This window comes from Cyprinus carpio, chromosome A15 (assembly GCF_018340385.1).
Source record: "Cyprinus carpio isolate SPL01 chromosome A15, ASM1834038v1, whole genome shotgun sequence".
Classification (NCBI taxonomy): Eukaryota; Metazoa; Chordata; class Actinopteri; order Cypriniformes; family Cyprinidae; genus Cyprinus; species Cyprinus carpio.
In genome coordinates, this window is record NC_056586.1 from 24965342 (window position 1) to 24977581 (window position 12240).

Consider the following 12240-nt stretch of genomic DNA (forward strand, 5'->3'; position numbering starts at 1 on the left):
GTGTCCAGACAGTTACTTTGCTTTTTCAGTAATTCTCAATATTCTCAGTGGTGATTCTCGATAGATTCTCATTACTGTGTATCATTATGTTTCACATTTCAGTAATGAGAAAGAGATTTTTTAGCCATTCACTAATGTGATTGAGATTATCTTAACTGCCATGTTAAATGCAAATAATGTCACAATTCTAAAACAGGGTTGATTTTCTTTCTCAAACACACACACACACACACACACACACACACACACACACACACACACACACAGTATATACGCAGACACACATTATACTGTATATACTGTATATATATATATATATATATATATACAGTATAATGTGTGTCTGTGTATATACTGTGTGTGTGTGTGTGTGTGTGTGGTTTTTATATATATATATATATATATATATATATATATATATATATATATATATATATACATACACAGTATTGTTCTCTAAGGCTTTGTACCATATATAATTTGCTGTAATCAAGTGTTTTTTGTATTATATGCACAACAATGCATGTACTACGTTACTTTACATATAACTAAATTGATTTGCACATTTAAACTCGATAAAAATTTGATCACAATGTTCATTTTAGGGGTGAAATATGACCTAGATCTAATCTCGACAGGCTTTGTAAGATTCACTCACATACAGAAATACAATGTCTTTCTCTCTCACACACACACACACACACACACACACACACACCTCCACGACTCCAGGTGAGATGACGGACAGGATCAGGTAGAGCCAGATGTAAGCGAAGATACTCCAGAATGCGGTGATGAAGAAGACTCTCAGATGTTTGATCTTCCTCACCTCGCCTTCAGGAATCACCCACACACAGATTCCAATGATCACAAACATATTAAAGGCAGCGCTGCCCACAATGGTGCTCGGACCGAGCTCACCGGACACAAAACCATGACCACACACCTGAAATACACACAAACGACAAAATCAGCCAATCATAACATATCCAATGTTTAATCTGGAGAAGGATTTTGGGCCAATGAGATTTCACTGTGGACGGGGCTACTCAGCACGACACAACAAAAATAGAAAACAAGCTACTGACAAAATTGTTGTGAAGAGTTTTGCAATTGTTTATAACAAAATTAAATAAACATAAAAGAGAAAGGATTTATTGCTCGAATTCCAAACATAAAAGCTTTCAATTGATTGAAACCAGTGTTATTCTAGCATTAATAACTATGTTGTTATATTTGAAATTAGCATATATTTACATATTTTCAGTTTTAGCAATTTTTTTATGTACTTATGTATTAGTTTTAGTAGTTTAAATATTTAAATTTTTTATTCAAGATTCAGTCATTTTAGTACTTTAAGTTACTTATTGTATTACACTTAGTTGCAAATGCAACATAATGCAACAATTTTTTAAGAAAAACATAATTTTTAATACATTTTTAAAAGTTACGTTTGAGCAATTAATTTTTTAATTAAAGTTTAAATAATTTTAGTACTTAGTTGTAAATGCAACATTTCAAATTTGTAAGTTTTTCATTTAATAAGTTAGATAAAACACTGTTTTTAATAAATTTTTTCTACATTTATTTGTATTATTATTATAATTCTGATTTCGTAGTAAATTCAGTCTTTCCAAGTTGAACGGAGCACAGCATTCAGTCTACACAAACATATAAGTCTTTAAAAGCTTGAATTAAATGAATTAACAGTCAGAACAATTAAACGACAGGCGGATTGTGTCACTTTCCATTTAACATCAGATCAGTGGGTTGTTCACATTCAATAACATTCAATGCATTGAATGCAAGATGTCACATTCACTGAACATCCCTGAAAACTAAGCAAATGTCCTTGGGTAAGATAAAATAGAAAGAATGAAATAAGAAGCACGCAGGTGTTGGTTATCAGTAAGTGTGTGGCTCTATCACTGATATCTCTCTATCAACACCAGCACAGAGCGGCGAGCCTTTGGGATCGGCCTGTGACAAACAGATAATTCACCCCATGCCTGCTTTCTGGCTGAGCTTGCGATGAGATTTCACACTTCTGTTGCCAAAAATCCCCTGAATATTCTGCCTGACTGTTTCCTTCACTGAAGACTGCAACATCTCAAGATGAACGATGCATTGTGATTACGTTGTTTAGATGCTTTAGCCGTACAACAATACTGTGTACGTGAAACCCTTGAGTGAAGAGCGGTGGCCTGACGGATGTCCTAACACATTAGATCTTGTGATGCAGAGTGACAAATAAAAGAGATACAAATGTGAGGCAATAAAGCTCAGCTAGATGTGCTAAATGTTGACTGACACAGCGGTGCGTGTCTCCCGCAGGCAGACTTACACCGATCTGAGACGGCATACGTGTCAATTCCATGCGGTGGAAGACGAGGGACGAACCAGGAGAACTCTGTCTCATTAATAAACGTGATCTGGATCCTCATTAGCGGGAGCTGCAGTCTCTAGATCTTACACAGCATGGATCTCGCTAACTATCTCCATCTTGAAGGGCCAAGAAGCTGTTTAACCCATCAACATGGGCATCAAACACAATTTGTTGTCCTGTATTTACATGCTACGGAAACTGGAAGTGCCCTGGTAAAAAAAAAAAAAAAAAAAAAAGTGTGAAAACCCTCTAAAAGCAGAAATCCAGGTCAGGATCCAGACGGTAAAACCAGATTAAGATTGATAAACGAGCACAGACTTGTTTAAGATGCCCGGTTTACAAAATCTAGAAGAAAATCAGTTTTCACTCAGAAATTGTTAGTAAGTTTTATTACAATTACAAAATAATTGCAAGGAAACAGCCAGTGTTATTTTACTAACATTGAGATATATATAAATTAGTTTTTTTTTAAATATATTTTCAATTGTCATTTTTTTCTGTTTTATTCATTTGATTTATTTATTTATTTATTTTTTGTTAATTTGTCCATATACTTCATTAAATGTTTTAGTTTAAGTCATCAAGTTAAAAGCTTTGGAAACAAGCTATAATAAAATATGTTTTTTTTATACATTTGTTTTTCATTTAATTTTTATTTCAAGTAATAAAAATGTTTATAGTTTTACTTAACTATATTAACCATAAAAACAGCAAGTAACACAATGAATGAAACTTTTTAAAGTAGAAAAACTAAAAACATACTCCAATAATCTTAATATTATTTACTACATTGCAAAATCATTTTTAATGTGTATTATAGTTTTTGTTAATATATTGAAATTGTTATATATATATATATATATATATATATATATATATATATATATATATATATATTTATATTTTTTATTATTATAATTTTAAAGTTTTTGTAATTTTGTTGGGCATTGTCATTTATTATTTTTTTTTGGTTGGTTAAGTTTTAATTTCAGTTAATGTTTAATGTTTTTTATGGTTTTAAGAAGTCAGAAGCAGGTAGTTTTAGGACTTTTTCATTTCAGAAAGTTTATTGTATTAGAAAAAAAGTGCCCCTGTGAGCAAAAAAAAAAAAAAAAAAAAAAGAAAAAGTTCTCATAACTACAAAGCAAAGCTAAAAGCCACAAAATGTATATTTAAATTACATGAGTCTATGAATTATGTATGGATCATGCTTCAACACAAACCGAATGATCAGACAAAGCACCACTTGGTAATGCTGCTAATGAAACAGTCAAACCTCAGGCTACACTAATGAGGATTTATCCATCTGCTGTGAATGTAATTAGTGGTTATGCAGTCAATTATTATAAAGGGCTTCTTAACTAGCACATTTTGTCATTTTCACTCACCTCAATGACCGACAGGAGGATTTCAGGGGCAGATGATCCCAGCGCCATCAGGGTCAGATTGGACACGGTTTCGTTCCAGATTCTCACGGTGGCCACTGATGTTTCTCCATTTGGCATGGTGATGGTCACCTCTTTCTCCTGAGGGATCAGAGAGGAACATGTTAAGGATGCAGTCAGTCAGTCATTACTGCTAATAAAAGCCTGACAGGTTTTAGTAGGAGTCGTCGTGCACCGTTCAGAACTGATCTGAATTTGAATTAACGTAGCCAACAGGATTCAGAACTGCCATTCAAATTTGAATGCATAGAAGCAGAAAATGAAAACATTCACAAATATGTTCTATTCAATTGTTTTGACAAAGCGAAAGCAACTATGCAAAGTCACCGACCTTTAGTTTTTGACCACTGAAAATGTGTACCATTTACATTTTTAGCTGCACTGAGATCCCAATATTTCTGGAACTGAACCATATAGAGCCATTTACAGAATGAAGAGACCAGTTATATGCATTGAAACTTTGGTGAAAAAAAAAACCCCACAAAAAGTGATTTCCCCCATTTTTCAACTGTCATCACTGGCATATAAAGCAACAAAGATTGCTAAAGTCAACATATTTTACTAATAGACCTACCAATATCTGTGTAAAAATAAAATACTGATGCTGCAAAGTCATTTTCCCCCACCTGTAATTTGGCTTCAAAGCTCAGATGAAAATGGTAATTTTGACCCCTTTACAAAATACTGGATTACTCAGTAAATTATTCATCCATGGCAATAAATATTTAGTTTTTTACAAAATCTAAACTTTGAGCCAGTGACGTTTCTAAAATTTGGTTGATTTGCCATCGATTTGTTCAGTCGATTGATTGCTAATGGTTAGTTGAGGCTTATCACTTGACCCACGTAATTTTATGGCAGACGACTGCAAAAAGTTCTTTTTGTTTTCCAGTCTAGTAAAGAGATGCCAAACTGTATCAAAACCATTAGACACAGACAACCAGCTTACTCAATATGCTTCTGAAGCATCAGGGCTCGTAATTCTGGCATTGTTTTTTTATTCTTAAGACTTTCAGTGCATCTAGAGTCTGTCAAACTGTCATGGTTCAGTTGTTTCTTTTGAGATGGAAGAGTTCAAGTCTAGTTTTCAGCCTGGAGGCTCTAAAGTGTGTGTGGTGCAGCCTCTGATCCAGAGAAATGCTTTCCTTTAATAATTTGCAACTGGCATATTAGAAACAATGACTGCTGCTCACAATGATGCATCTAAAGCGGTCTGTTCACGGATAGATGAGACAGCTCAAGGCAAGAAAGATCACAGAGCACTGATGCTGGATTCTTTTATTTTCTTTATGACTCAGTGTGCATTGTCAATGCCAATATGCACCAATTCTGATCTTGTTTCATGCATACAGACAGCAAAAACACTTGACTGTGCGTTTTGGCATGCTCAAAATGTTCACATCTAAACATAATAAACCGTTCAGAGATGTTTCCAAATATTAGCTGTGTGCATGAGGCCTCACAGGGCGAACACAGCCGCTGACAGGCCATACATACCCTCCACAACACTTCTTTGCATCCTTCCTTTGCTATTTTTGTTCGCCTCTGGTGCTGCTTCCACACTCGCATTCGCCACCACCCTACAGACGTGTCCTCGTGTTTTGACAAGGGTGTATGAGGCTTGTTTCTAGGGGACGCTTTGATTAATGAGGTAGACTCAAAGCTGTTGGCTTTGATTTTGCAAAAGACGAAAGGCTGATTTTCTCACCGCTGAGAGAAAGAGAGCGACTGATTCTCACCAAAGACCTATGTAAGCCAACCCTGCTGTGCTGAAAATCCTTTACCTAATTTGGTGTTCCTAGTGTCAAACTTTTTTTTTTGTGATTGATCTACGTAAGCCTCATTGAGTGAAAAAACAATATTTGTGGATATTTTTAGCATTGTGCATTCCAAAAAATTAACTAGCATTTTCAGGAAAAAAAATCCTCTCCGGGTCAAAATGACCTGAATACAAGTTTTAAGAATATTTTCACATTATTTTGTTTATACTAGTGTTATTTTATTATCAGTAATATACAATTACAGTTTTTCTATTAATATTTTGAATTAGGTTTTTTTTTTTGCCATTTTTAAATTTTAGTTAATATGTTAGTAATTCTGTTATGTTTTTGTAATTTGTATAGTTTTTGAAATATATAAGCATAGTTTGTATTAATTTTTAAATTAGGTTTAGTTATTTTAGCACTACTTTTTCATATTTTATTTTATTTTATTTCAGTTAATGTTTATTTCATTTCAAGATTATGATTTTCATTGTTTTATGGTTTTAGATTACTAGATTTTTATTTTAATATGCATACAAAAATAGCTCAATGCATAATGAATGAATCTGTCAACATGTTGAGGGGTTTTGGACATTTCCCCTTGGTTTATGATTATCTACTAAAGATTATAAATGTGAATGTGTCATTATATATTAATTCAGATGCTCCTAAAATCCAATGTCTATTATGTGATATAAATGATTAGCTTGGTTATAAAACACAGACATATGGTCATGAAGCACAAATCCATTCTGATTCAAGCATAATAATAATAATAATAATAATAATACTTATTATAATAATTATATTTTATATAGGTATATTTTATAGTTTACTATAACAACACTGAAAAACTTGAAAGCAAATGTTTGTGACTGTGCCATAATGGTGCAACATTTCTCATTTTGTTTTATTGTATTCCACATTTGTTTATAAAAGCATTTTGGAGTAAAGTTGTGAAAATCAGTGCATTTCCTACATCTGGCTGCATTTCAAATTCAGCAGCCTTGTAACACTGCATAAAGCTAGAGTTTTTTATTTTGCTATTTATTTTCTGGCTGAAAAACTTAAACTTACTGACAAAATAAAAGAACTAAAGGAAAACTAGCCTCCTTTCTAAAAGCGGTTTGGCTAATTTTCCTCTTTCGACAGGTTTATGGCGCATGAGTCAGCGGAGGTGATAAGAGTAGGCGATCTACCCTTGACAAGTGTTGACGAGTCAGTCGTTTTAGCAGAAAGAAAGAAAAAACATAAAGCACACCGCAAGCATTTGCATCCCATTAAACATTCAGAGGCTGCAGAAACAGTCACGATTGTTTTTATTTTAATAACAGCAATTACAAGATAAACTGAGCTTCAACCCTGTTTGCAGTTTGCAAAACTTTTTATGAATCTTCACTTAGCTTTTTGTCAGGAAAAAAACACACAAAATAAACCATAAAATAACACAGTCCATATGATTCATGCACTATATTCCATGTCTTCTGAAATCAAATGATTGCTTTGCATGAGGATATTATTCAATATTGATAGTTTTCACATGTCATGACCAAATGCACTTTCAGTGAATACCAATTTAAATTTGACATTTACCTTTATGCATTTGGCAGGCACTTATCCAATTCAACTATTATACGTTGCATTCAATGTGTGTATTTTATTGGATCATGCATTCCCAAGGATTCCAACCCATGACCTTGGCATTGCTTCCACTATGCTACCATTTCAGAAGACTTGAAAACAAACTACTTTTATGAGAATTTTAAAATGTTTTTGTCCTTTCTTGTTTGTCCGTTCAAGTAAAAGAAGATGCGAAAGAGAACTCAATTCAGTATTTGCACACTATATGATAGTGATGAATTGAGAATGTCTTAATGCACATGTCTCACTGAATCCACGGTTCTTGGAAATTTGGAACTGATTTTTGATACCCAACCGTAGTTCTAAAATGCACCTTTTAGGGGTGAATTTTATACATTAATAACAGCTTTTGTACCTTTTCTTCTGAGCATTTTTGTTTGATTCTCTGAATTAAATTAGACAATTATTGCAAGACAAGACTCACCTGTGACGTGATGACCTCTATAGATGCCATGAATCGGTCAGCGATGATGGACACTCCCAGAAACATGTACATGAGAGAGGTAAAATACAGGATGGCCCGGGCAACCTGCTCTCCCAGACTGGGATTGATGGGCTTCCATATGGGCAGGATGATTCCAGGTTTGCATACGACTATGTCAGAGCATGGTTTGTTCAGAGCGTTGCCGTCGCCGTCATCCGTCAGGTTACTGTAGAGCTCTGATGGAGCTTCTGGAGTGACGGAGGGCTGGAGAGAAGGTTCTTCCTGCTGGGATTCAGGAGAACAGGATGGAGGCAGAGAAAGGACGAGGATGAGAGACAAGAAGAGGACGGGAGAGGAAAACGGTGCCATGGCCTTGCTCCTCAACGGGCTTCAAAGTTCAGAGAAGGAGAAGAAATAAAGGAGGTGATGCAAGACAGAGAGGAACCAGCCCACCAGGGGACCTGGGGAGAAAAGAGTGAAGAAAAGAGGAGAAACTATGACAATGCATCTGTAAATGTCATCATCAGAAAAACAAATCTCATGCAGCGTTCACAATCCAACATAAATATCTCCAGGCTGCAGCTCTGTACAGCTCGCTTTTATAGCAGAGTAAATCAAGTAGGTGATTATAAAAAAATATGTGAGAAGCAGAAACAGACCTTGGTAGAATAAAAGACTGCGTAGGCAGTGAAAAGGAAAGCAACAACCTACTGCTGATGATGATGGATGTGATGTTTTTTTTGAAGAGCTTAGCAACAGGACATCGAGCCTTTGAGTCAAATAACAATGCAATAAGCATAGAAATGCTGCCAGGATGGAGGATTATGTCCTCTGCAGGTCTCAGAGAGGGACATCTGTGGATGCAAGGCTTTTATTAGCTCAAATACTCAAAAACCTTTCTGCACTTGTACACAGTCACGCAAACCAGAGGAAACTTTAATGCTCAGATGTTGCTCTTTCAGAGATTTGGAGACTAGAAATGAGGTACTCAGTTATATTTCATTGCAAACATCAACTTTGTCAATCACAACTAATGTGGATAAGAAACAATTAATGAAGAGTTTATACTGAGATCTCTAATTTTGGTTGCAGACTTTGGTATCTTGGCAAACATGAGCACAGTTTGAGACATTATTAAAATATCACAAATAAGATTTTTCTTTCTTCTAGAAGAAAATATGTGAATATGTGAATTTGTTCTCAATTTCATTGTCTGGTGGAGAAATTAGATATTTACGAGATCTCATTTGTACATTTTCATCACATGAGAGATTTCAATATGAATTCCTACCAACTGTTTATAGTGTTATTTCAGGAATATTTTTTATATTTATTAATATTTAGAATATGTTTTTATATTTGATTTTTGAAGTTTTAGTATTTTTGTTATGTGATTTTGAATTGTTTGTATCATATAACAATAATATAATGGTGACTATATAGTTTTAATTTATTATTATTATTATTATTATTATTATTATTATTATTATTAATATAATTATTATTATTAATATAACAAATCAATTATATCATTTAAATTACAAGCCAACACAAAAAATCCAACTTTACAACACAACAATTCTATTAATTTACACATAAAATATTCATCTAATATTCATATTTAATTTTATCAGCCTTATCTCAATTATCGAAAATTGCTTTTAATAATTACAGCTTTTGTGATCAATAAAACACTTCTAGTTTTTTATTTATTACTTTTTTATATATATACTTTATCTGCTTTTTTTCAATTACCGAAAATAACACTTTTTAGTAACTATATATATATACACAGTATATATATATATATATATTTTTTTTTTTTTTTTACATTTAAGTTTATAATGTATTTCAATAATATTAATAATTATATAAATATATATAATAATTACATCATCACCTAAATTACAAATTACCAAAAACTATTAAAAATAAAAATATCATCAAACACATTTTTCAGTACTATTAAGAAATTTCAGGAGAAACATTTGAGACAAAGTTACAAAACACTCCATTAAGTCTCCTGAGCTATGAAAGAGCAAACTTTGAGCAATCCGACAGCAGACTTTGGTATCTTGACACATCGGAGCACCATTTGAGATCTCTTACAAAACTCTAGAGGAGAGACTGTGAGATCATAGGGTTGTTTCTCCTCTTTTCATCAGTGATTTCATGATTTTTCTTTCCAGCAGGCACACTCTCAATCTGATCTATAGCACAACAGCGAGTGTTAGTGGGCGCCTGCTCGCTCTCTCTCTTTAAATATAATTTTGCAGACACTTCGATGTTTCTAAATTCAGAGCACGCTATCCATACTCACTCGTCCTTTTTTTCTCTCCAATTGTCTCTTTCTAAATGGCCTCATTCCATCACAGAGCAGCTCTGTGTCTAAAACAAAGTTTGAACTGCTCTCTCTGCTTCACTCTGAATACTAAACAGCCACACAGAGCAGCTTTGTGCTCGGGTTTCATGCAGTGATGGGTTGCAAGGAGGTTAGTGGGTTACACCATCATTTCCCCTCGTTACCAGAGCATCTCTCTCCTGCCGTAACACCATTCGTATGACTGCAGGATTGTCAACTGCGGAGAACGAATCCCCCAATATAGCAGCCTGGCAAAGACTGAGTCATATTTTGAGCTAAAATAACCAGGATGCAGAAGTTGTGTTTGTTTCTGCTGCAAAACCGGCTCAGGGACGGAACCTGCACTGAACTTATGTTTCTTTTAAAACGGCACATTAAAGGAGGTACAAAACAGATGCTTTGGAGATCACAGATGAGCTCGCTGCTTATGAGAATATAGAATGATAGACACTGAGAGAGAAACAGAAAAACTGAATGCAGTTGCATAGGTTTGTATAAAACGTATGTAGATGTTTTAACAATGTTTAGCATGCTAATAAAGCACATGAAAAGGAGTAGGTGTTTGGCATCAGTATTGGGGTACAACTCATATATATATACGTTTCCATAGCGACCCCACAAAGGGTTGGTGAGGGTGATCCATCACAGAGAAATAGAGCAGAAAGTCAGTAAAAAACAGTGAATAAAATATTGGATTTAAAGCAAATATTTGTGTTAAACCACCTCAAAATAAAGGTAAAGTGCATAATTTCTGCACCACTAGTACAATCATTAAATGTAACTGCTAAAATAATAACTGAAATAAATACAATGACAACATTCACTCATCCTCAGGCTATCCAAGATGTAGATGAGTTTGTTTCTTCATCTGAAAAGATTTGGAGAAATGTAGCAGTACATCAGTGTCTCATCAATGGATGCTCTGCAGTGAATGGGTGCCGTCAGAATGAGAGTCCAAACAGCTGATAAAAACATCACAATAATCCACAAGTAACCCACACCACTCCAGTACATCAGTTAACATCTTGAGTAGCAAAAATATGCATGTAAGAAACAAATCCATCAAGACATTTTTAACTTCAAACCATACAAATTCACCTCCAGTGAAAAAGTTGTCTTGTCTGAATCAGGAGAGAAATCTGCACAGATCAAGCACAGTTTACAAGTCAAAACAAATCTCCAAAATAGTTCTTAACAAATATGTCGATGGATTTCAATGTGAGAAACAACAGGAGGTGGACTCCCCAAATCCCAAAGTGATGACTTAAAGTTAAAAAGGTCTTGATGGATTTGTTTCGTATAAACACGCAGCTTTTGGCTTCTTCATATGTTCACTGATGGACTGGAGTGGTGTGGATTACTTGTGGATTCTTGTGATGTTTTTTTCAGCTGTTTGGACTCTCATTCTGACGGCACCCATTAACTGCAGAGGAGCAAGTGATGGAATGCTACATTTCTTCAAATCTGTTCAGATGAAGAAACAAACTCATCCACAACTTGGAAAGCCTGAGGGTTGGTAAATTTTCATTTATGGGTGAATTAATCCTTAAAAACATGCTTCAATATACATATATTTTTTAATTGGGACTTGGACATGTTTTCATGAGATTCACCATAATGCACCCTCTCTCTTTCACTCTTCTGTCACACATACAGACATTCCCACGTGCGCAGTGATTCATCCATTTAGCTGTTTCGGCAAGTGCACTCACATGTCAAAGCCAGTGCGCACTGACCACAGCACACATATCACACACACACACACACACACACACACACACACACACACACACACACACACACACACACACACACACACACACACACACACAAACACACACTCTGATGCAGCATTGTTTTTCAGGATATTCTCAAACAGATTCAGAAGTTCACTCTTACATAAGCAAGTAATGTGCAACACTGATAGAGCACTGATAGAGCACTTAAGCTAAACAATTCATTTTACCAAAATGATTTCCAGAAACACTCAGCCTTTGCTCATTCAGCCGCTTACCATGAGCCATCTGATAAATACAGTATGTGCCTGTTGTGCAGAAATGAGAAACTTGAAGCCTTTTCCTATTTTGCCCCAAAACCCACTACCCAGTCATTACAGACTACACATACAGTCATTATAGACTCATCTTCTATTAAATCCAGCCTAAAAACATTTTTCATTACTTAACTAGTTCCCATAATCAGTCCATTTTCTATTTTGT

General features: G+C 34.6%; 1 protein-coding gene across 2 annotated transcripts in view; it reads right to left on the reverse strand.

Annotated features, from left to right (window-relative positions):
* slc8a2b (solute carrier family 8 member 2b) overlaps nucleotides 1–12240 on the reverse strand; it is a 79926-nt gene that overhangs the window by 14589 nt on the left and 53097 nt on the right. The window contains exons 2-5 of one of the 2 annotated variants that reach the window (XM_042771795.1): nucleotides 8371–8513; nucleotides 7660–8120; nucleotides 3775–3912; nucleotides 719–946 (exon numbers count right to left, since the gene is read on the reverse strand). In XM_042771795.1, the coding sequence (XP_042627729.1) occupies nucleotides 719–946; nucleotides 3775–3912; nucleotides 7660–8028 (735 nt within the window). In that variant the 5' untranslated portion in view covers nucleotides 8029–8120; nucleotides 8371–8513. The remainder of the gene's footprint in view (nucleotides 1–718; nucleotides 947–3774; nucleotides 3913–7659; nucleotides 8121–8370; nucleotides 8514–12240) is intronic. The other variant, XM_042771794.1, reaches the window with a different exon arrangement.